The sequence below is a fragment of the Phacochoerus africanus genome, chromosome 3, assembly GCF_016906955.1.
Source record: "Phacochoerus africanus isolate WHEZ1 chromosome 3, ROS_Pafr_v1, whole genome shotgun sequence".
Lineage (NCBI taxonomy): Eukaryota > Metazoa > Chordata > Mammalia > Artiodactyla > Suidae > Phacochoerus > Phacochoerus africanus.
Genome location: NC_062546.1, coordinates 62,184,839 through 62,211,806, shown reverse-complemented (window position 1 = coordinate 62,211,806; position 26,968 = coordinate 62,184,839). Strand labels below are relative to the sequence as shown.

General features: G+C 37.4%; 1 protein-coding gene across 2 annotated transcripts in view; it reads right to left on the bottom strand.

Moving 5' to 3' along the window:
- Positions 1-868: 868 nt before the first annotated feature.
- LOC125122936 (rho GTPase-activating protein 7-like) overlaps positions 869-26,968 on the bottom strand; it is a 192,131-nt gene continuing 166,031 nt past the window's right edge. For both annotated transcript variants that reach the window (XM_047771899.1, XM_047771898.1), the window contains exon 5: positions 869-1,573. In XM_047771899.1, coding sequence (XP_047627855.1) covers positions 1,493-1,573 — 81 coding nt within the window. In that variant the 3' untranslated portion in view covers positions 869-1,492. The remainder of the gene's footprint in view (positions 1,574-26,968) is intronic.

Here is a 26,968-nt window from a genome sequence, read left to right as displayed (position 1 = left end):
CTTTGTTTAAATTGCAGCTAATCTTGCAAATCACGGAGAATGTCACAAGCAAAGATAGAGCACAATTTTGGCTGTTTCTTTTTCTTTGTGATTCAAATGCTCTCTTAACCATTTATGACTTCTAAGAAGATAGCTAATGCATCTATTATTGAAGGCATTAGAGCTCTGGAATGGTCATTTGAATTTATTTAAGGTACATGATTAATTTCTGTAATACCACTCCATCAATAAATTGAGCAGTTTTTCTCTTGAACTGACCCACGATGCCAGTTCAATATTTTCATTCTATTCTGAAGGGTTACCTTTCAATATTTTAGAGAGAAGAAGCCAGGCACAGTTGAAACAAAAGAGAACACTTCAGCTCATGGACGGACAAAAACTTGTGTGTGAAATCTGTTTACGACCAGTAAAATTCAGATGAGTGAATTTGAAAGAGAACATCTCTTGTATAAAAATCCTATCAGACAAACTCTAATGCTTTTGTGTAAAGTTACTTGAAGTCATGACATCTTTTAGATGATACTATAAACTTAAAAACCCATACACGTCTAACAGCTAAGTGATGTTCTTCAAGTTTGGTAAAGCACTTTTCTAAAAAGATGATTAGTCTTACACAGAAAACACAAGACAATATCGAGGAAGATCAAAGGATTTTAAAAAGCACATGATTCCACCAATCCCAGTCTAATTATCCATTTCCCATAATACTGTTGATAGTAATAATCATAGCACAGAACATAGAAAAATATTGTATTATTTCTCTAATACAACTCTACGTATTTCTTCACAATTTGATTTTTTGGTGGTATAGCATCAGATTTAAACAAGTACATCTTTTTTTCTAGTGGTACTAAATAAACTACTAAGATTAAAAAAAAATCTTGATAATTACATTCATCCCTCAGTATCTGGAGGGAATTGGCTCTGGGACTCCCTGGTGGGTACCAAAATCCATGGATGCTCGAGTCCTTTATACAAAATGGCACAGTACCTCCATTCATCCTATACACATTCTCCTTATACTTTAAAGCCATCTCTAGATTACTTATAATATCTAGTACAAGGTAAAAGATATGTAATTGGTCACCTTTGTGACTAATTCATGGTTTGTTTTTTGGAGCTTTCTGGAATTTTGGGGTTTATTTTTCAAATATTTTTGACCTCTGTTTTAGTCTGTGGATTCAGATTCCCTGGATATGGAGGGTCAACAATATTAACAACAGATCTCCAAAGACCACTTCTCAGTAAACTGAATTCTTTTAATTCTTTTCCTCAAGGAAAAAAAGTTGTAGCTGCAGTTACAATTAAGGCTACAAGAAGTACACATTTTATTCTAACAGGATGTAATGTTACATTAGAAAGCCGTTTTTCTTACATTTTGAGAAAAACTTTTTTTTTTTTTTTAGGAATTCAAAAATAACATTTTCCCAGAGACTCAGCGAGATGTATACATTTTAGATATTTAATGAAATGTCTGTATGAAGATGGAATTTTATTCTAAAATAGACAGAAGTGAAAACACAACCAATGTCAACTTACCAGCCTTTTCCTTCTCTGAAATACCTGGAATAGCCTAAAAAAAACAAAACAAACAAAAAAAAGCCACAATGTAAAGCATGGTGATCACAGTTGATAACACTATATTATATAACTGATATTTACTAGGAGAGTAGAACTCGAAGATTTTCATCAAAAAAAAAAAAAGATAGTATGTGAGGTGATGGATGCATTAATTAACTAAAGGAGGGATCTTTTCACAATGTATACATATATCTAATCACTACAATGCACACTTTAAATGTCTTACAATTTTGACAATTATACCCCAATAAAGCTGGAAAAAAAGAAAATTGTGGAACTATCAGCAAAGTCACTGGATCCAGCTATAATCACTGTGTAATCACACTTTGATCATATGTATGATCACATATATGATCAATGTGTGATTGATGAAGAAATCAATCATGTAATTGTTTTCTTTGAAATCAGACTCGCCTTACCCTTAAAAGATACTGGCAACGGAAGAAACTAAAAACACCTTTGAATTAGGGTCAAATTTTTGTAGCTCCATTTCTTTGTCCTATTTTGGGAGGCAGGAAAAACAAATTGTTTGGTCAGTGTGTGGGCCTTTCACATCTCTGCCCTGTCTCCTCAAGGCTCAGATTTCTCCTTTATAAAAGGGGGATAAATACTGCTACTTCACAAGGCTGCTGAAAGGACTAAACGTAGTAGCTTCTGTAAAGCATATGAGGTCTTAGGAAAAGAGAGCTGCTCTTACTCTTTGTTACCATGGCTATGGAGCCATTGGGCTGATTTACTGATATGAGAGGTTTAGAAGTTCAGTTCCCAGGAACTGTTATCTCTCACTGCTATTTAAAAAATAGAGTTCAGAATGACCTGTTTTCACAGACTTTAAAGTAGAATAGTCTAGTTTACTCCTTGTGGATACCCTAAAACCAACTAAGGAAGTTAACTTGTGGTTGCCATTCACCTCAGTTACTCATGTACAGAGTACAGTTAGCATGAAGGTAGTAACTTTTATTGGAATTTTTTTTATAAATCTATCGCACCCACTGGGATGTGATGCCCGCTACTCCACAACTACTGACCACAAAAGATGTCTGCAAGCAATGTCTCTCTCCCTTTCTTAGGGGACAAGTCTTCAGAGTTGAAGTAAGAAAAGTAGGCTCAAATGGGTAATTAATTTTGTTGCAAATGTGTATGTGTGTGTTATAAGAGAGAAAGAGAGCGAATGGGGGAAAGCTCATGTGCACCTCTTTTGTAGAAATAACACAAATCTTCATTTCTGGAAGTATCATGGATGAAGACACCTATATCTTTGTGATATATTGATTACTGTTGAGTTCTTCACTTTTGGAATTTACAGGATTGGAGATTGATGCAATTTTTTTTTGTCTTTTTGTCTTTTTAGGGCCATACCCAGTGGCATACGGAGGTTACCAGGCTAGGGGTCTAATCAGAGCTGTAGCTGCTGGCCTATGCACAGCCACAGCAACGTCAGATCCGAGCCGGGTCTGTGATCTACACCATAGCTCATGGCAAGGCCGGATCCTTAACCCACTGAGCAAGGCCAGGGATCGAATCCGCAACCTCATGGTTCCTAGTCAGATTCATTTCCACTGCGCCATGAGGGGAACTCCAATGCAATTTTTCAAATAAGGGAAAAATCTTTCTATGCATTAAAAACATAGGAGGAGTTTTGGAGTTCCTGTTGTGGCTCAGTGGGTTAATGGCAGAACGGAGGACTATGCCCAGAGACCGGGGCATCAGAAGGACTGCAGAGGCTTCAGACACCTTCTTTGGCATTCTTTCTTTTGTAGCTGTGTCATTTAATTTTTCCGTTGCATCGAGAAGTATTTCTCTGATACTCTACTTCAGTAAAACAGTTTCCTCCCTTGACAAGAGAGTCATCCTACAGTTTTGGTAATGTTTCATTACTTTTTATTTGTTTTTTTGGGGAAAAGTATTTAAAAATGGAATTAAATCCATACTATATATTATATTTTAAGCACGATTTGATCCCTTACTGGAGATCAGGGCTTTTATAACAAAACAAAAATAGAAACTCTTTCATTGACAAGAATGTAAACATCAGTGATAGGTAATTAAAGGATGTTTATGGAGAAAGTTCCTCAGTGTACAAAGAGCTAACACTTACTAGGTTCTCAGTATGCACAAGGTATAGTTGTAAGCTTTTATCTGCATAAACTCACTCAGTCCTCAGACCAACTCCACAAAGCCTTAGAAAGTAGAGTAACTTTTGTGAGGTCACAGTGTGGAATGAAAGCCAGGACACAGTCACTGGCACACTGACCTCTGGGGTTATTAACTCTAATCTTGAAATACTAATCAGAGAATTTTGAAACAAAGGAGGAGAAAAGATTTGGAGAGGCCCTAGGAGGAGACGTTCACTTAGATCCCAACGTACTTGTTCAGGAGTATCCGCATGAGGCATTTAGAAATCATCTAAGTGAGTTCTCCATTATAGCTAAGACATTTAAGACAAATTGAATGTCTTACTCCAAATCACAAATTGACCAGCGACCGACCTTTTCCATATTGTGTTCTCTTTGATTACAAAGTGTATAACCAAGCATGTATAAGTAAATACTTAATAAAGATATCGAGTTACTTTATCAAACAAATCTATTTTAGCCTCCATATAGCCAAAGACAATATATCATGTAGACAATGCCAGTTACTTTAGAATCTCACCTACATATCCTGCATGATTCTTTAAGCTACCAAAGCTGAATCCATTACATAACTGCAATGGGCATATTATAATATGCAGAAAGGAAGGTCAAATTTTAATATACACCACATTTAACAACTTCTCTTTTAAAGTAAAACCACGTAGTAATGACAGCTGGATATCCCTTGACTGATTTATCTTTGAAATGAGGGAGAATTTTCTCTTTAGAAAATGGTTCATGAATTACATTGATTCACACTGATTACATTTGTGACATTTCCCAGGGTAAAAAGGTATTTAATTTTTTAAAAAATGCTGATACTTAGTTTTTCCATTAATGAAAGGTATTTATTGATTCTTAATTAGATAGCTCACATCATTCTACATACAAAAACCCTTAGCAAAGTTTACTTCTTCATGGAATTCATAATTCAACTGAAGAATGTGTGAAAAGACAAAGAATAATTCTGGGCAGTGGTTGCTAATTGATAATGATTAGCACCGGTGTGACATAATAAGAGTGACATCAATAGGAGTAGGAAGACAGTAAATAATTAGGGCTTCCCTGGAAATGGAATGTGTTCTTGGGCAGTGGATTCATGAGGAGGAAGTGCTGTTCAGGAGATTTCTTTTTGCCTTGAAGACTTCTGAGAAGTAGCATGGCTAGATTGGGAATCATGTCCTGAGGTTTTATAGTCTAATATATGTTCCTGGGCTTGGGAAAAAACATTTCATGCAAGCTGCTGGTATTGTCTGGTTTAAAGTAGGTGTCCATCAAACATTTGTTGGATTAAAATACCAAGTGCATACTTGTATATACAGTTTAAATAACATGTATGACTGTTGCTTATGAGAAAGCTCCCATAAAAAGCATATTTTTGAATTCATTAGGGATTTTTTTAAATAGCTGCCATATGTTTCATTTGAACTGTATCCTCAGGAAGTGATTTAACATTTCTGGCAATAAAGCAATTAAATGGGGTTTTCCTGCTGGCCATATGGGTTCGCTGTAACTTCATATATTCTTCTCTCATTTCTCAGTGGAACAAAGGGAAATCTGCTAATAATTTCCAAATGAGAGAAGACATATTCATAGTCTTTTGTTATTTTTCTATGTGATATTCAAATGATAGGATAATAAATTTTTCTACAGCTGTACTCACCCTCCAATAGTTCTCCACATGCACAGATTTTCACTTAATGTTGGTTTGTTAAGATGTTTTAAAACTGAATTAAAAAAATTAAAGAGAAAACTTTTTAATAAAAGGGAAGAATACAACTTGCTTTCTCTTAATGAGGTCTTTTAATGCTGTGTGTGGGAGCTTGGACTGTTTCTGTGTCTGTTTATGTTTTTGGATACGCAACTTAGTTGGGGAAATGCTGATTTTGACGTGCAGTGCGGAAATGTTGTAGACATATGTTGATTTTTTTGGTCTGTTGCTAGAATGGCTTTCTGTACTTACAGAAGGACTTCAGCTGGATACCTTTTAGGAATTTACACCAACTACACAGAAGCTGCTAACATAAATGGTAACATAAGTAATGGATGTTGTATCTGAATCCACTTTAATACAATGACAATTGAAACATTCTAACTGACCCATTTTCGTCTTGGTGATTTCAGGTGAAAATGGAGTAGAATTTTTCCTCCTTAAGATGTTATTTTTATTAATATACCATGTCATATAAATAATTTTATATAAATAAATATAACATATATTATATAAATGTATTTACATCAGCTATGTAAATTATTTTCTTAGTGTTTTGAACTCAGAATGATAGAATACTATCATTAAGAGGACCCTTTGAGGAACCCTCCTACACTGTTGGTGGGAATGTAAATGTAAATTGGTACAACCAGTATGGAAAACAGTATGGAGATTCCTCAGAAAACTAAATATAGAACTACCATATGATCCAGCAATGTCACTCCTGGGCATGTATCCAGACAAAACTATAATTCAAAAAGATACATGCACTTGTATGTTTACAGCAGCACTATTCACAATAACCAAGACATGGAAGCAATGTAAATATCCATCAACAGATGAACAGATTAAGAAGATGTGGTACATATATACAATGGAATACTACTCAGCCATTCAAAAGAATGAAATAATGCAACTTGCAGCAACTTGGATGCAACTAAAGAGTATCATATTAAATGAAGTAAGTCAGAAAGAGAACGACAAATACCATATGCTATCACTTATATCTGGAACCTAAAATATGACACAAATGAACCCATCTAAAAACATAAGTAGACTCACAAACATAGAGAACAGACTTGTGGTTGCCAAGAGGGAGGGGATAGGAAATAGGTTGGACAGGGAGTTTGAGTTTAGCAGATGCAAACTATTACATTTAGAAAGGAGAAGCAATGAGGTCCTACTGTATATAGCACAGGGAAAAAAAAAAAAGAAGACCCTCTGAGATTAACAGATATACACTACTACATATAAAAGAGATAAACAACAAGGCCCTACCATATAGCACAGTGAACTAAATTCAATATCTTGTAATAAACTACAGTGGTAAATAACCTTAAAAAATGTAGTTAGTACTTATCCCCTAATTTCCAGTTATTACAAAAAGCTAGTTGAGCAGAAACCCTTTCAGTTATCTTTTTTCTTTCTTTCTTTCTTTCTTTCTTTCTTTCTTTCTTTCTTTCTTTCTTTCTTTCTTTCTTTCTTTCTTTCTTTCTTTCTTTCTTTCATCTTTCTCTTTCTTTCTTTCCTTCTTTCTTTGCTTTTTAGGGCCTCACCCTCAGCATATGGAGGTTCCCAGGCTAGGGGTTGAATCGGAGTTATACCTGTCAGCCTACCCCACAGCCACAGCAACGCAGGATCTGAGCCATGTCTGTGACATACACCATAGATCACGGCAATGCTGGATCCCCAACCCATTGAGCGAAGCCAGAGATTGAATCTGCATCCTCATGTATACTAGGTGGATTCGTTTCCCCTGCACCACAACAGGAACTCCATGGATATATTTCTTAAAAGGAGAAAGATTCTGTATGAAGATCTCATAAAGACATAGCTTTACAATTGTACACAAAAATACAAAATTTTAGAAATTTACATATGTAATGAAAGCTGCAAGGTTTTGCACGGTTTATACATTATTGCATTTATAAAGTTCAACAAAAATATAGAAGGTATATATTATAAAGAAAAAATAAGGCCATTTGAAATCCAACCCCTTCCCATGATGGATAGCTATGGCAGGCTGAAGGATTCTACTTGTAGGTTCCACGAAGTGTCAAAGTGATACCACTTACTGTGTGTTTTCTCTCTTTATAGCTAGTGCTTCTTTTGCATGTTTTCAAATATTAGAGATGATCACACAGAAATGTCTGGAATATTCTGTTCTATAGGAATATTTTGTTGTAAAGGAATTTGCTCTATTTGCCTTTTCTAATATGGGAAGAATCAGTGACAAAGTAAATCATTCCTTTCCCTTAAAAACATTCACTTTTATTTCCACAGAAAATATTTTACAGAGAAATTTCAGAATGGGTAATGATGTCTTAGAGATTACAGGAAAATGTCCCTCAGTGATGGAACTGCTTCAGTTTCAGATGAGAGCACAAGAGCCCATATTGTGGGTACAATGCACAACAGGAAGACATGAAAGACAGTAAAGAAGGTACATTGGAAAATGAATTTGTTTCCATGTCTATTTAAAGACTCTTTTGAAATCATTCCAGTCTGTGATATTGTTAACCAGCCAATGATTTCTGTTTGCTTTCATCTGAACAAAGAAGTTCATTGAAAAGCTGTGTCTGATTGGCAATGTGATATCTATTTTGGTTTACCAAGTGTCTCTCTAGCTTTGACAGTCATCGTTCTTTCATTGAAAATATAGACTTTATTTTTCATGAAGTTTTAGGTTCACAACAAAACTGAGAGGAAGGTATAGAGTTTCCCCCTAAATCCCCTGCCCCAATACATGCATAGCCTCATTGTTGTCAACAGCCCCCACCAGAGTGGTACAATTTTTACAACTGATGAAACTACATGGGCACATTATTAGCAAAGTCCATGGTTTATATTCAGATTCACTCTTTTTTTTTTTTTTTGCTTTTTAGGGCCACACTTGCAGCATATGGAAGTTCCCACGCTAGGGGTTGAATTGGAGCTGCTAAGTCATAGCCACAGCCATAGCAAAGGGGGATCCAAGCCATATCTGTGACCTGCACCACAGCTCATGGCAAGCAGATCCTTAACCCACTGATCAAAGCCAGGGATTGAACCACCATCCTCATGGATACTAGTCAGATTTGTAATCCACTGAGCCACAACAGGCACTCCATTGGGTTTACTCTTAGTGTGATCTACTCTATAGGTTGGGACAAGTGTATAAAGACTTGTATCTGCTGTTATGATATCATACAGAACAGCTTCATTGCTCTAAAAATCCTCTATGCTCTGCCTATTCATCCCTTTCTCCTCCCCAACCCTAGTGACCACTGATTTTTCACTGCCCCAGTTTTGCCTTTTTCAGAATGTCATATAGTTGGAATCATATAGAAATACAGCCTTTTCAGATTGACTTTTTTCATTAAGTAATGTCCATTTAAAGGTTCCTCCATTTCTTTTCATGGCTTGATAGCTCATTTTTTTCTTAGCACTGGATAATATTCCATTGTGTGGATACATATACTTTTTTTTTTCATCCATTCACCTACTAAAGGACATCTTGGGTGCTTAAGGTTTTGGCAATTAATTATGAATAAAGCTCCTATAAATATCTGTGTGCAAATTTTTGTGTGAATTTAAGTTTTCACCTCCACTGGGTAAATATCAAAGAGTGCAATTGCTGGATTGTACTGTAAGAGCATGTTTTGGGTTCACTTTTTTATGACACAAAATTATGAATAGTTATATTAATACAAGTCTAGGTGAGTTTGCCTTTCCAACTTCTATTGTGTTATCAAGTAGTGTGTGAGATGCATGTGCAGAGAACAAAATTCTTACTTTAGTGTATGGTTATATCTGAAAGGCAACTAGTGATCAATGGCCTCTTTCCCTGACCCTTTCCAGATATAATCTAACGAAAAGCTCTCTTTTAAGAATAGCATGCAGGTTGCTCACTGGTTTAACAAAGTGCACTCAGACACAAGTGGTTCAGGATTTCAGGTGGTGATGGAAGAATTAGGTGTTGCAGCCCTACTAGTCCTTGTTTACCAGTCATTTGTGCTCTGGTGCCTGCTGAAGCCTGCAAGATACACAGTCTGATGTGGTAGGAGGGAAATGTAGACTATGTATATGTGACATGTGTATACATGAGATGTGAGGGGAAGCAGAGGTGAAGCAGTTCTACCACAGAATGTATAGAGTAGTAGGGGCTTTCCTGCGATAGTGATGCTGGCCATTTATTGAATTGTATAAAAATCAACAACAGTTATGTAATTGTTGGGCAGCATGTTTCTTTTCTTTCTTTCTTTCTTTTCTTTTTTTTTTGTTTTTGTTTTTTGTTTTTTGCCATTTGTTGGGCCGCTCCCGCGGCATATGGAGGTTCCCAGGCTAGGGGTCGAATCGGAGCTGTTGACGCCGGCCTACGCCAGAGCCACAGCAACGCGGGATCCCAGCTGCGTCTGTGACCTACACCACAGCTCAAGGCAACACCGGGTCCTTAACCCACTGAGCAAGGGCAGGGATTGAACCCGCAACCTCATGGTTCCTAGTCGGATTCGTTAACCACTGCGCCACGACGGGAACTCCCTTTTCTTTCTTTTTTTGAAGTAATTACAATTAATTTTAACAACTCCTTTAGCCCTTAAAAGTGTCCTAGTTTGGATGATAATTTATATGGGACCACTTTGCATGGGTTCCATTCTAACATCCCATATCCCTGGCTTCAGAGTCGGTCGGGCCTATGGGGAGCCCTGTAGGGGATATAAGGCTGTGATATTATTATTTATAATAAGATGTATATATCTGTATCTATATCTATATATCTATGTATATATCTTTGGTTTTCTATTCTGTTCTTTGCATGGAGCTTCTAAAACCCTTGGAATTTCCTAAGTTAGGACAGTGATAAAGGTGTCTTTTGATATGTGAATGAAGTGATAAGGGATGAGGTCTGGCTAACAGTGATGCCAGTCAGCCTCCTAGGAGGGGAGACGGACTGGGAATTGAGTTCAATTGCCAATGACCGATGGTTTAATCAACCATGCCTATGTAATGAAAAACAAAGAACAGGGTTCAGAGAGCTTCTGGGTTGATGAACACCTAGAGATTTGGGGAGACTGGTGCATTCAGAGAGGGCATAGAATCTCCTAGTCCTTTCTCTGACCCTTGCCCTTTGCATGTCTTCCATCTGGCTATTTCTGAGTTATAGTCTTTCATAATAAACTGGTAGTATAATTGGTAAATGTTTCTCTGAGTTCTGTAAGCCACTCAACTTAGTCCAAACCAAGGAGGGAATCCTCAGTCTATAACCGATAGGTCTGAAGCACAGATGAAAACCTGGGCTTGCAACTGGCATCTGATGTGGGGAGGCAGGGGGCAGTCTTTGTTACTGAGCCCTTAACACCTGGGATCTGGTGCTCTCTCCCATTGGATAGTGTCAGAATAGAGTTGAATGGTAGGGTACCCAGGCGGTGTATGGAGAATTACTTGGTGGTGTGGAGGAAACCCTTTCCCATGCTGGATATTGGTCCCAGACCACCTTCAAAGGAGGAAGGAATATTTATTCCCCTGGATCCCATATGGCATAGTTGCCTTGAACTGGTTGTGTCCTTTTACCCAAAGTTGTTGCTCTTCTCAAGCAGCTGATTTTGAAAACTTTGTCCCTCTGGGTTCAGTTAACAGTTCACTTCTCTTTGGGGCCTTGAGGTGGTGATGGCTCAGCTAGGACTAAGCCCCCCGGGTTATGGCACTAACCCTTGTGTTTGTCCTTTGCACTTTTGTAAACGTTCCCTTTGTGAGGACCTCTTCCCCATATGATCCTATTTTAAGCATTCCTTCTATTTCCTGTTGGAACTCTGATTGGTACACTTTATTCCTTTCTTCTTTCTATGAGTATGGGTGAAAATTCCGTTTCTCTTCCTGCCTCCCTTTCTCTGTGTAGGACATTATATAGGGTATAGGTTATAATACATGAGCAATTACTTCCTTTCCTTTCCTTTCCTTTCCTTTCCTTTCCTTTCCTTTCCTTTCCTTTCCTTTCCTTTCCTTTCCTTTCCTTTCCTTTCCTTTCCTTTCCTTTCCTTTCCTTTCCTTTCTTTTCCTTTTTGCTTTTTAGGGCCACACCTGCAGCTAGGGTTCAAATTGGAGCTACAGCTGCCGACCTACACCACAACCACAGCAACGCCAGATCCGAGCAGCATCTGGGGCCTACACCACAGTTTATAGCAATGCCAGATACTTAATCCACTGATTGAGGCCAGGGATTGAGCCCTCATCCTCACGGATACTAGTTGGATTCGTTTCCACTGTGCCACAACGGGAACGATGCATGAAGAAGTCTTAAGAACCACTGGTGTATCTTTAATGTCCAACTTAGTCCAAGAAAACTGCATTTCAAAGTAGGTCAGTGAATTCTGAGCCTTCTGTGAGAAAGGAAAGTTGGAGAGATAAGCTGGTCAAGAGAGTCACGTTAAGTAGTCATTGGGGTCAGCGTTTTCTGACTAGCTGACAAAATAATGGTAAAATGCTTCAGTGCCATAGGGAAGAGGCCGCATGGAGTAAGAGACAACACTCACCCAGCACCTACTCTAGCCAGGCACTTTTCTAAGCCATTGGCACATATTAACTCATATAATATTAATAAGTACTCTACAAAGGAACAATTATCACTATTCCACTTCACATAGGAGGATATCAAGTCACATAGAGACAAGGTAACTTACTTTCACGCCTCACCATTTGTAAATGGTCAAGCCAAGAACTGAACTCAGGATTTTAATCCAGATTAAGTCTGTGTTCTTAACCTCTACTCTACATAGCTTCTCCTGGACGAACATATTACTTTTTCTGTAAATACCTTCTACCATAGATAGCAATAGGAAAAAAAAAGAAAAAGAAAATAAAAAAAGTTAGAAACCAAAGATATTGGCATTATTTTTAGTAATTGGGAAAAAAGCCTATTTGGAATGTGGGCTTCAGGGAGTTATTGAAAATGTGTCATCCTTTAGGTGCATAAACAGATGGGTACCACAGATTTGAAAGGATCAGGGAATTTTAACACAAAGAAAGTCTGGTACATTTTCCTTTTCTACAGTCCTGGGATGGCTGCCCCTTTCCCTTCTTCCTTCACAATCGGATATTACTGGCTAAGAGTACATGGTGTACTGGAGTAAAACGGGAAATAATTTTTATGGCCATACTAGAAAATATTTATACACTTTCATGAGACAGTTGAATGCCCTACAGTTTAGCCTCATGTAATGTTTCTCTTCCAAAGGATCACAACTGAGTGGGGTTCGTTTCAAAGCCAGGTGCTGACAGGGAGCACTTCAAATGGAACTAACTTCTGCAGACCTGAAGTTTTTCATTAATCACCTGGGATGCCAATGGGCTGATTTATATTTAGAATGGGTCTACCTTTCATCAAGGTCAAAAGTATTGGTTTAGTGGTTGTTTGGTTTATAAAAATGTTTGTGACCATAAGCACATCAACAACAACAAAACAACCCATAGAAGTAAAAGTAATGTAGGACACATGGAATAGATACACGATGCTAGAGAGTAGCTGCATTACAATTGAGATCCTGTTTTTTCCCCTATTGGGAAAGAATGCTTGTAAGACATCATGCCCTCCACACCACTGCGTGATTGTCTGCTTCCTCCAACCCATTCCTTTCAGGATCCTCCCTCAAACATTGTTCAATTCTGTGACTTATTAAGGTTGACATAAAGCTGGTACGGGTTTTTTTATTTTATTTTATTTTATTTATTTTTTGCCCTTTTGCCATTTCTTGGGCTGCTCCTGTGGCATATGGAGGTTCCCAGGCTAGGGGTTGAATTGGAGCTGTAGCCACCTGCCTACGCCAGAGCCCAGCAACGCTTGGGATCCGAGGTGCGTCTGCGACCTACACCACAGCTCACGGCAATGCCAGATCCTTAACCCACTGAGCAAAGCCAGGGATCGAACCCACAACCTCATGGTTCCTAGTTGGATTCATTAACCACTGCGCCATAACAGGAACTCCTGGTTTGGGTTTTAAATGAACACACTGGCACTAAATCAAATAATGTCTGTTCTAAACCTCAGCAAGATGGTGTTTTATTGTCTTAAATCTCTTTCTGATCTCTATTTGGAGTAGTGGGCCACAGTGTGACTTCTGCTATTTGTGAAATGGGCTAAAAACTTGTTCTACTAATTCTTCTCTTTGAGAACTTAGACTTTTCTGGGGGTGACTCTAAATCTTTGTATCATGTTCAACTTCACCCAATGATCTATTTTTTGTACTTCACAGAAAAAATATTTGGTAGCATGTTTTAAAATTAAAATATGGAAACAATGGTATATTTTTCATTCTTAAGGATTACAATACAGTGAGATCCCAAATCTACAAAACTGATATCATCCCAATTATGTAAAATACAAAATCTAGTACTATTAAAGAATAATTCTTATTTGAATATTTAGGTTTATTAATCTATGCATTCAGTAGGGAAAGAGTCAATAAAGGAACTAGAGACATTAAAATGATTCCAAAGTGAGATATCCAAGCAGTTCAGTGCATTTGGGTAATGAGAACCTTCCCCTTGTAATGATGTTTTTTCCTTTTTCCCATGAGCCACTGTCTTTTCTATAGGAAGTTAGCATTATACGAGCCTTGAATCAGGAGCATAATTCAACCAGTTCTCAGAGTTTTCTGAAATTTCTGTCTTTATTTATTTTGATAAGAAAAGAATACACTTTAAAAAGTGGCTGTTACTTTCAGACTTTCCTGATAATGATTCACACCAAATCCACAGGGCCCAGATAAAAGAGATGACCTATTTTTGTGTGTGTGTGTGTGTGTGTGTGTGTGTCTTCTTGCCATTTCTTGGGCCGCTCCCGCGGCATATGGAGGTTCCCAGGATAGGGGTCGAATCGGAGCTGTAGCCACCGGCCTACGTCAGAGCCACAGCAACACGGGATCCGAGCCACGTCTGCAACCTACACCACAGCTCACGGCAATGCCGGATCCTTAACCCACCGAGCAAGGCCAGGGACTGAACCCGCAACCTTGTGGTTCCTAGTTGGATTCGTTAATCACTGCGCCATGACGGGAACTCCGAGATGACCTATTTTAAATGTCTTTTATAGGAATTCAGTCAATGTACTACATTCTCTGGTAGTCCTACTTACAATTCCTGCAACTATTTTCCTTACAATTTGGGTCAAAATTCAATTAACAAACAGTACTTTCCCATACATTCTCTACTCTGAGAACCATGAGTAATAAAACATTAAAGATTTATTAAAGTAGGCTTGAAAGATATTTCTACTTAAATACTTTATTTACATCGGGGTTTTGAATATATATATTTTTTCAAAAACTAGTAAATTTTCTCTTGTGATGGGCAAAATTCAGAATAAAAATAAATCAAAATTTCTTTTATTATATGCTTCAATTTATTCATCAAAACATTTGAGATAATATCTACTGGCTCTTTTAACTAGCACCCACTGCTGTTCAATATCCTGGATCATTTTTGCTTTGAAAGACAATCATATATCAGTTGCTGATATAAACAAATAATATAATCTTAACTGTTATAGTTAAATGTTTGGAAGTTTTCTGTTCTATTTAGGCAAGGACTGTGGTATTTTTTATCTATTTTTATCCCCTATAAAACTCTCTTACTTTTATGGACACAAACTTTACAGTGAATTTAGATTATTACCTTGGATTTCATATAGATCTGACATTCTACCATATAATTAATCCCCAAAGGATTTAAACCGGGTATTTAGAAAACTCAGATTTAGTCCTATAGGTTCAAGAAAATTAAACACTTTAGATCACAGTCTTCTTAGTTATAAAATTTTATATCATAAAAGTTCTATATTTTAAATAATTCTTAATTTGTACTGAAACATCAGAGTTTCTCTTGGAAACGTCTGTCAGTAAAATCTTAGCCAAACTGAAACCATGTGAGTCCCAGGAAGTAATATTTCTTTACTGCATAGAGATAGAAATTACCCATAGAATTTATTGTGTTGGTTTTAATATATATCCACAAATCTTTGGCCCTCCTCCCTTTAAAAGGTGGAGACTCCTGGCTTTCTCTAACAAAGCATGGTGAAGTATGACTTCTGACGTGATGTTATACGAAGCATTGCACCATCCCCCTTGCTCTGTCTTTTGTATGGCTTGAGCTGGGATAAGCTAGTTCCCATATCATGAGGACACTCAACTTCCCTTATGTGGTTCACATGGCAAGGGACCAAAACCTCTTGCCAACAGTCATGTGAGTGAGCCATGTTGGAAACAGATCCTTCAGTCCTAGTCAGACCTTTGGAAATCTTGACAGTAATCTCAGAACAGATGCTAAGCCGGAACCACCCAACTGAGCTGCTCCTGAATTTCTGACCCACAGAAACTGTGCTGGATTATTCATTGTTATTTTAAGTTGTTGAATTTCAGGGTAATTTGCTACGCAGCAATAAATGACTAATGCATTTACCTATATACTTAAATGATAAACTTATAACTGTCTTCCCTACATACCTGTAAAACTATAACTGAACTAAAATTCATCTTATTTCCTAGGGAACTAGATTTTTCAATGCTTCTTTAAAACATTGTTTTATGTTCAGATATATTAATTTACCCTTAAAGTACAGAATCACAAATTCCCCATTGCAATTAAAAACATGTTCTTTTGTGGCAGACCTGATAGAAATAGGCAGAACAGCTGGCCTCTTTATTAGTTTTCCCTTTCGTCTTTGCAATTAAGCATTCTGCTTGGGTTGATGGTCATCATTTATTAATTTGTCATCATTTATTAATTTATTGAGCTCCCCTGTATGCATTTTAAACCAAAATAAGAACAGCATAATAAATCTTATGCTTAAATTCTTAGTTCTGCTGTAAAGGAACTTAGACATCTCAGCAAAGAGTGATGTGAGCATACACAGTCGGGCATGTGGTGTTCATACCATATTGACAAATACACAGAGTTAAGGTGATGCAGCAAAGTGAAGGCCTTATCATTACTGAGTACTTATATAGAGACAGTATCTTACTTAATCCTTGCAATAATCCTATGAGGTGTGCAGTTAGCATTCCACTAGTTGATGGTTTTTTTTTTTGAAAATAGATTTTTTTTCTGATTTTAGTTATATTTTAGAACTTTAAAAATACAAAAAGAGGGGAGTTCCCATCATGGTGCAACAGAAACAAATCCGACTAGGAACCATGAAGTTGCGGGTTTGATTCCTGGCCTTGCTCATGGGTTAAGGATCTAGCATTGTGGCGATGCGCCATTGCAAAGATCTGGCATTGCTGTGGCTCTGGCGTAGGCTGGCGACTACAGCTCTGATTTGACCCCTAGCCTGGAGACCTCCATGTGCTGTGGGTGCCACCCTGTGAAAGGACAAAAGACAAAAAAAAATGTATATATATATATATATATATATATATATATATATATATATGGATAGATACTCTAGTGTAGTGCTAGTGTAAATCAATCCAGCAACCTGGTTTATGAATCACATGAAATGGCTACTGCATCTCAATGCATCTGGTTCCAAGTCTTAATTAGAGCCTATCAGCGGGGACTGTCTGCTACTTGGAAACAATGACTACAGGGTCTGAGGTTTTTTTTTTTTTTTTTTGAGTCTTATGCCAATGAGAGATCTGGTCATGTTTTTAAAAACTTTTGTTGTTTTTGCTGCTGTTCTCTCTCAAATGTGTTCCTAAGGAAATTCTCTAAAATGCCATTGAAAGCAAACCAGATTTTTAGCAGCTTGTATTATCGAGGAACTGTAGGAGACATGTCTCCAGGGCCATTCCTTAAAAGTGACTTTAAGCTCTAACTTTATCCATAGGGTATAGCATCCTTCTTTGATTTCTTTTCTGTGTTAATCTGAGTAAGCCCTTAGCTTCCAAACCAAATTCAAACTGTGTACTTTTACTTATGAAGTGAACACTAGAAGTTTTTTTCAGACTAGAATCTTATTGCACATCAAGGATTTGTAGAGTCTTTGCTAAACTTGAAAATTTAGAATTTAAAGCAATCAAAATGCAATTATAATTGTGTTTTCCTTGATAAATATCAAAAGTGTTGTTTGTGTGCATAGCATATATGTATGCAAATATATACATATATATTTTTTAAGGCAATTACTAGAGTATCAAATCATCTTTTGATGATATTTGGAGATGATATGTAAGGATTATTTACCATGGATAATTCAAGAGACTGATTTGTTTAAATACTATATGACAGAAAAAGTTTTGCTTTTCTTGAAATTACACAGGCATATAAATGAACTATACAAAAACAGACACAACTGGGAGTGAGGATTGTAACAGAATTTTTTTTAAGAATCTTGTAACTCACGGCAATTATTTTACAAAACAATTGGAAAAGAAAATAAACAGGAAGAGAGAAATCTCAGAAGTTGGTCAGTCTTGGGTTTTGTTTGTATAGTTTGTTGAGAGCCATGAAAGCTTGGAAAGGAACTAAGAGTAAGGCTAATGAGCTTTTGGCTTTCAGACCAGAGCCAGTCCCTTGAGGACACTGTTGGATTATTTCACGTATGGCAAGTAGGGATAATATGATACACAGAAAAAACATTTTTCTTGCTTCCAACAGTCCTACTAACTTGCCTAATATGTCGACAACACTTCTTAAACACTTAAACATGTTCTCTGACAATAGTTTTATACACACACACAGAAAATCTCAGATGGCCGTAAATGTTGTTTTTCTACATGAAAGGTTGAGAAGTGAGTGATTTCTGAGTCCTGATCATGAGGTAGAGACATAAACGAAGCAGGCTGAGTGAACAATTCTCAGTAAATAATTGGTCTTTCACGTGACGACAAACAGCTGCTGGAACTTTTTAGAAAATTCTATAGAGACTTAAGAATTGATAGAAAAAGAACTTTTGGCACTGTAAAGAATGAAAGCCAAGACTGAATAATCTCTAGGAAAAGGGGGCACTAAGGGAGAAGATTGCCTTATTGCATTACTTTTTTTTTTTTTTTTTGCTTGTTAGGGCTGCACCTGCAGCATATGGAAATTTTCAGGCTAGGGGTCAAATTGGAACTACAGTTGCTGGCCTACGCCATAGCCACAGCAAGGCTGGATCCAAGCTTCGTAGGCAACCTACTTCACAGCTCACAGCAATGCCAGTTCCCCGACCCACTGAGTGAGGCCAGAGATCAAACCCACATCCTCGTGGACACTGGATGAATTCGTTTCCACTGCACCACAATGGGAACTCTGTGTTACATTTTAAAACATGCAGTGGTGTACTGTTTATTCCAAATTAAATTAAGAAAATGGCTCTATCAACCACTCACTCAGTACATACTAAAACTTAGTATTACAAAGCAAAGAGGAGAATATTAAAAATTATGAAGTACAATTTCTAGTGTCAGTAAACTTGAGATTTAAGGGAGAGAAAAAGACATCCACATGCAAATTACACTGATTCAAGAAATTAAGAGGTGATGTTTGATGGTAAGATGGTCTAATTCTTTATTTAAGGAAGACTTGCACTGAGACCATAGTTGTACGAGTATCACTAACCTTCACTTAGTTTGGAATGTGGTTATAGTAGAACACTCAAAGGCTCACAAAAGAGTATGCATAATTGTGTATATATCTTGCTGCTCACAACTTAAAAGCCATCTACTGCTTTCTCTACCCCAAGTAGAGCCAACTTCTTAAGCTGGACAAACAGTGTTAGGCCTCAATATGTTTCCTTCACTAAGTCCCCCCAAAGAGCCTGATAAGTCAGGTATGCCTTGGTAATAAAACAGGTAGAACTGGGACTTCCAGGCCTTCTCATATCAGATTAGCTGGATCAGTGGTTCTCAAACTCAAGTGTGCATCAGAATCACCTGTTCCAGAGTTTTATCATTCAATTAGTAGGTCTAGGGTGGGGCTCCAGAATTTATACTTTTCTTTAGCTTCTTAGGTGATGCCTCTGCTGCTGCTCCAGTGACCATGGAGAACTGCTGAGCTAGGAGTACACACTGGATTGGTTCTAGTTTTGAAAATAGAATCTATGGCTGAGGTCTAGTAAGTGATGGAAAGGTTGGCATGAGATGACGCCACAGAATTAGGTGACAATAAGTTATACAAGATCTGGTAGTTTACATGAAGCACTGAGAATCTCTTGTTGAGTTTTAAGTAGATGAGTGGTGTGATGAGATGTGCAGTTTTCAAAGATCACGCCAGCATCTCTGAGGAGAATGTCTTGGGAAGAAGAGAACTGGAGGTGGTATTAACAAGTAACAGGCGACAGTTGAGGAAAGAGAATTGACTGCTGCTTGGACTGTGGAGCTGGTGATAAAGAAGGGGAGAAGTGGTCAGACATCACTTACACTTTGGAGGGCACATCATCAGCAGATGTGTGGTGATGGATTAATTGCAGGAGTACCAGAGAGGTAGATGCCAAAGAAGACAATCAGCCTTCTGTCCAAAGGCTGAGAAGATGGACTAGTGGAGGTAGAGGAAACCAGAGGGAGAGTGGGCTGGGTGGTAGCAGGAGCTGATTTTGGTTTCGGTTGAGCTCAATTAGACTCTTTTAAATCACTGGTTACAGGTGTGCGGAGGTCAAAAGAGAGATCTGGGCTGAATATGAGTTTGGTGGGACCTAAAACTAGGGAGACGGAGCTTCAGAGTAGGAAGGGGAAAGGAGTGGACCAAGAAGCTGGTATTTAAGGGCCAAGTTGAGAAGGAGCCAGCAGAGTGAACTGACCAGGACTGGAAGAGAAAAGTCTGAAGAATGTGATATCATAGAAGCTGAGAGAAGCAACATTTTTGAAATGAGAAGGGCAGTCTGAAAGAAGAGTGTTACTGAGGTCAAGGAAGATGAGCATGAAAATGTGAAAACCTGATCAAGCACATATTTTGAAATAATTGATTATTAGGTATTTAACTCAATACTTGTAAAGTTTTGACTGAACACGAATGTTTCCGTTACTAAAAATAAAGGTAGGATCTATGCCTCTTTCTTTGTGCCACCTTTTTTGAGTATTATGTTGCAAATTCCATTAGCTCTGAGCAAAATTAGTCTGGTCACCAGCTACCTTTTTCCAAGTCTTCTTTCCAAAAAGACATTTTGTGTGGCGGTGATGCTTCTCATCAAGTTCCCAGACCCCCACATCCCAGGAGTGTAACAACACCTGGGGAGAGGTTATGAGGTGACTATATAGCCAAGGGTTATGATTACATACATCTATCTTTCCTCACTACTCATCTTTCCTCACTACTCATCTTTTAAATTTTATTTTTGTTTGTTTATTTAACTTTTTTTTTTTTCTTTTAAGCCTGCACCTGTAGCATATGGAAGTTCCCAGGCTAGGGGTTGAATCAGAGCTGCAGATGCCGGCCTACGCCACAGCCACAGCAACTCAGGATCTGAGCTGCATCAGCAACCTACCCCACAGCTCAAGGCAATGCTGGATCCTTAACCCACTGAGCGAGGCCAGGGATTGAACCCGCATTCTCATGGATACCAGTGTGTTTCTTAACCTGCTGATCTGCAGTGGGAACCCCCAGCTTGTTTAACTTTTCTCCAGACCCTTTGTGCAACAACTGGCTGAAAACAACTATTCCAAATGACTTTCCTCATCAGCAGAGTATCACGAGCCTACAGACAGGTCAGCCTTATAATTAGGTTTCCTTTCTGAAAAATGCTTGCATACTGGAAATTAGTTTAAAATGAACATAAAGAATATACATTAAAAGGAAAAAAGAGAAAGCAAAGAATATGGCCCCTCAAGCTTGAACTAAGTCTCAAGGATACAGGAGGCAGTAGAAAAACTCACTCATTCACCTAAGATTCTCTGAGCTGGTTCCTAAGTTTACAGGGGTTTGGGTGGTTTCCTGGCTGCTATTATACCAAATTCCTAGCAACAAATTCTCGCATTGCTTATGCTGGGAAATTATATGGATCAATGGTTGTAAATAAGCCCAAACTTTTACTCTTATTTTTGATTTTTATTATTTTGTAAGTACAGGCAGACCTCATTTTACTGTGCTTCTTTTTTATTGTGCTTCTCAGACATTGCATTTTTTTTTTAAATAAATGAAGGTCTGTGGTAACCTTGTGTTGAGCAAGTCTATTGGCACCATTTTTGCCATAGCATTTACTCACTTTGTATCTCTGTGTCACAGTTTGGTCATTCTCACTGTATTTCAAATTTTTTCATTATTGCTATATTTGCTATAGTCATCTGTGATCAGTGATCTTTGATGTTATTATTCTAATCATTTGGCATTTTTTAGCAATAAACTATTTTATATTAAAGTTTTTTTTTTCCAGATGTAATGCTATCGCACATTCAATAGACTGATAATGTAGTGGAAACATAAATTTTATATGCACTTGGAAATAATAAATTCTGTCTTGTTTTATTATGGTCTTTGCTTTACTGTATCAGTCTGGAATCGAACACACACTATCTCTGAGGTCTGCTTGCACCAAATTGGCCACCTTGGTTGTTTGATTACAGTTTCCTCTCCATCAGTGTGATGCCACTGTGACAAGGGTGGGATAGGAGGAGAGCTTACAGAATACTCAGTAAGGTGCCCAAGATCTAGGTCCTATAGGCATGCTTCAATCTTGGCTTAAAGTATTTAAAAACAACAGAAGCTACTACCCCCAGGGTCAATCACATCTCTGGGGAGACTCCAATTCTGAAGCACAATTTTTAGCAAATATAATTTTTTCTGTGATAAAAAAGTAAGTCCTCTCAAACATCACACTGAGGCCTTGTGAGTGATGGTGACCTTGTTAAAAAGACATTCTTTGCTCTGTCTGTGGAAAATAATGATGGATAGGAGAAAATGTTGTCTTTCCTTAGGTGGCAATTCCAGCTGTTAGGATTCTATTTTGCTCTGAGAGATGAGGTTATGAAGCCATGGCCTAGGTGTACAAAGAACAAATTCTGAGCCTAATGGTATTTTAATAAGTCAGACTTCTTAAAAGGTAACACTCCAAAGAAGGTTGAGAATAAAAACCATTCAGTTTGAGGACTTCTGAGGATAAGGTATTATTTTGTTAAAATAGCTATTGAGGTGGAGGGTTAAGAAGGAGAAAGAAATCAATATGCCTGGTTTTGTCATTTAGCTGTATTCACCCTAGAATGTCTTCAAATTTAAAATGCCTATATTCTAATTCAGAAATGATACAGCAAAAAAAAAAATCTGAGAAGAAATAAATCCCCAAAGCCAAAACCCTAAAACTCAGGATATTCCACTTTTTGTTGAAAAATGTGATATTTTTTTAAAATTTCTAAGATAAATATTTTCACATACCCCAAAGAGTAAAATATTGATACTGGCATCAAGTCAGGTCTTGCTTCTTGTTTTAAGTGCCTTTAATATTCCTTTTCTTGCCTTATTGCTTTTTGCTAGTCTGTTCCCTGACATAAAGCATTGAAGCGCTGAGAATGTGACCACAGGACAATGTATAAAACTACTGAGGATGAAGACTCCAACCTTATTAAGTTTGTCTTCCATAAAACAACAACAAAATTTTTTTATACTTCAGAATTTGCTTCAGTATTTTTAATGAACTTTAAGCCACAAGCAGTAAAACCTTGATTGACCAGACTATTTTAGAAATGGAACATAAATTTTGCATTTTTTCCTTAATGTACTTTAAATTTTAAAAAGCAGAAGTTTATTTCAACCATTGTTGAGAGTCATTGGAAAGTGGATCAGGATTTTTTCTGCCCTAAAAAATAAAGCACAAGGAACACAAGGTGATCTTTCTTTGAAGAATGTGGCGCTTGCAGGACCTCCAGTTTTGAATCATCTGAGCTGCACGCCCCACCCTCTAGTTTCAAGAAGTCCCCTTGAGGGTCAGGGAGTGAAGCAGGGTACACACAGCATACCCTGGAAGCTGTTTAAAATAGTAAATACACACTGCAGGTGATCTTCTTGGGTTTGCCTTTTGTCTGAGAAGTAAATTGTAGGTAACCTAATTAACCCATCAATTAATCCATGTTCGCTGATATTTTTGAGAATTAAGATTGCTTACTTGCAACAATATATTTAAATGTGATACTTTCTGAATTATACTAAGTCTCCACTAAAATGAATGTATAAGTGTGATTCTGGAATCTCTTGTCCAGAAGTTTACAAATATGAGATCTCTATTTATCCTCCCTGAAGACAGAGGAATGGATTACATCATCTCCCCAGAATTTCTACAGCACTGTTATTCTAGAAAAATCACAATTAAGTAAAATTTAAGTAACAAAAGTTATTTAAGTAAAATAATTGAATTTGTATTTTAAAAAGATTATAATATTTTTCATGTAGGACTTCTCACTTCATATATAATTAAAATTTTTGTTGTCTGTCATTATTAAAATACATGAATACTTGTAAAATATCTTACCTTACCAATACTATATGAGTTTTTCTTTGAAATGCAGAATAAGTATTTTCTAAGACTGAAACTGCTCAAAGCTGAATTTAAAGCTGTAGGGGAAATGGCTCTCCACTTTGATACAAGAATGTCCTTCATATCTTTCAATTTAAAATACAACTTTGTTTAGAATATAAAAAACAAAATACACAGCAACCCAAACTCAAAGTGAGTGTTCCTAAAAGGTTCAGAGTGCCTCCTCCTTCATTACCTGACATTCACTTGTCAGACATCTACAAACATTTTCTTAGCCTCCACATTAGAGTAAGGAATGCATGATAGATCTTAGCAAGCCCAGAGTTAGTCGGACACGAAACATTTTTTGAGCATTTTTTTCTGTGTGCCAGGCACTGTTTTAGTGCTGGGAAAACAAAGACAAACAGAACCAGGAAAACCTCTCCTCTCAGGAAGCTAACTTTGTAGTAAGGAAGACTGACTAAAAACATCAAAACAAAAAAGGTAATGTCTTACTCAGATAAATTTGAGGAAGAAGATAAAATAAGGCCTTGTGATTTTGAGTGATGTAGGCTGGGAGAGGGGATGGGAAGTGGCTTTGGCCAAGGTAGTCAGGGAAGGTGCCATTAGAATTGCAAGCTGAGCAATGAGGAGAACCTCTGCACAGATACAGGGAAGCAGTGGAGCTGCAGGGGCAAAGCCCTTGGGATGGAAGAGAGCCTGGTGTTCTCGTGGCACAAAGAGGAGGCTAGAGTCATAGCAGAGTGAAAGATAAGGAGGAAGAGAGGAAGGAAAGGTCAGGGAGCAGGGCACAGGCCAGACTTGTGAGCCTTGTAGGAATTTTATGCTGGCTGCTGTGGAAAGCACGTGGGAGATTTTAAGCAGAAAGAATAGCTTGATCTGATTAGTGCATTGAAAGATTACTCTGTGCCCAGGATCCACTTGAGGGGAGGAGAGAAGGCAGAGGACAGGTTGAGACATGGGAAACAATGGAAAATTGAACTGGGATTGTGAGAGACAAATATCAGTTGTCTCTCGCCAAGAATAAGGTAAGGGGAAAAATATCAGCGTTTTTTTTTTTTTTTTTTTTTGGTCGGGGAAGTGAGAGGGACTTCCTGAAGCGTGAATTGGATGGGTCATTAGAAGGAGAGAGAAGAATCAGAGATTGCTTCTGGGTATTGGCTAGAAACCTGAGTGTATGGAGAAGAAACTAATTGTCCTGCTTTTGGCATGTTAAGCATGAGATGCTTGATAGATATGCAAATGGAGATAGGTCATAATTATAGCTATGTTTTATCAGTGTCTGCTCTGCACCAGATACCGGTTTAAGCCCTTGTAGGCACAATGGCTAATTTAGTCCTAGCAAAAGCTGCAGGTAGGGACTACTATTATGACCGCTAAGTATAGTCTGAATTATTCCATAGAAAACCTGCCTTAGGACCCTAACTGGTCAACACTGTGCAGAGCTGAAGGAGGAGAGGAAAATCTGGGCTTAGGGGAGAGATCTAAATTTCACATACATATTTTAGAGCCCTCAGCCTACAAACCATGGGGCAGAAGGAACTCTCCCAAAGAAAAAGTGTAGGTGGAGAGAAAAAGATGGTTGGTAATAACATCTTGGGGCCTTCAACAGATGAAAGGTCTTTCAAAGAAGGAAGAACAAACTAATGTGAGAAATAGCAGCTAGTGTGATTGGGGGACATCCATCAAATGGATATAGAATCTGTCTGAAATTCATTGGAGTTCAAATATAAGGCTTCTTTTTAGAAAGGTATCATATTCAGAGATTACAGAAACCAAGAAAGTCTAGGTCCAACCTTTTTCTCTATAGAACATTAATATTTTTAGAAAAACCACTATGAGCACACAAGAAACTCTTTTCCAGTTAACTCTGTATTTACTATCAAGTCATGAGACTTTCTGAGGTAGGGCAGAAGATAATTAAGGAAGGGCGGTTTGAACCCTGATTGGATTTCTCAGAGCATATTTGAAACTAATATCCTGTTTCCCTCATGGTAAATTTATCCCTTGGTCAAGTTGATGAAAATCCCTGCTTTTAATAGTAATGGGCCTCAAGAAGTATAGGATAATATGTATCAAACATTCTCCTTTATAGGAAACACTGATAGCAAATGAAATGTTCAGGCCAAATCTAAATCTATTGATCCACAAAACCATAGCATCAGTTCATTTATCCACACTCTATAAAGTGTGCCATAGTGCATGACACTGTAAAGAAGGAAATTAATCAATCATTGTTCATTGGTTCTATACTAAGACATATTATAATTATGACTTTAAATTCAAACAACCTGATTTTTTGATGAGGATAGGTTTTTACAATTGTTTTGCAAATTATGAAAATAATTTTACTTTATATTTTTGTTTATGAAGGTAATTTTACTTATTTTACTTGAACTTTAGCTGGGTAAGGAAAAGATGCGATATACAGGTCTTAGAGTGAGTATTTCCAAAAGTTCATCTTTCTTTTGAAAATTTAACTGAGTTCTTTTCCTTCTGAAACTTCCAATAGGAGCTAAAGGTCATTCTTCTAAACCTCTGAAGTCTATTCTATTATCTGCTAAAATCCAAGGAAACAGATCCTTCAGTAAAGTATATTTTTCTAACAAATATACAGTCCTAAGGTGAAGTTGCTTAACTGCAAGATAATATGGTTTATTATTGAGATTGGAGGTAGAATTACAATGCAGGAATTATAGGATATCAATATATTTTATGATATTTGCTAAATTATTTTTAGACTAGGAAACGTAAATTCCAGGCAGAGTTTTTTAACTCTAAAAGAGAGAAGCTCTGTTTTCTGTAATGCCTGAGATTAGCTTTTGCTTTGAAGTGAAATATATAGTTACGGAGGCCTTAGAGAGATAAAGCAGTCAAGATTAAGCAACTGTGTTGGTGTACACAGCTAAGCTATGTGTTCTATTGTGGGAATCTGCTGTGTGGTCCAAAAGAATTGGATTTATCAGAAGGCTGGGTTTTGAATATGAGCTCCGTCATTTACTAGCTACATGCTCTTAGTTTTAACCTCAACTTCTTCATATATGAAATAAAAATAACAACAGAATTTGTAGGATTGTTGTGAAAATATAAAATTTTGAAAACACTGTGTAGTGGGCACTCAAATATAAACTAATATTACTATGTGACATTATTGGTACCTCAAGAAGACAAAACCAAAACATTAAGACTAGAGTT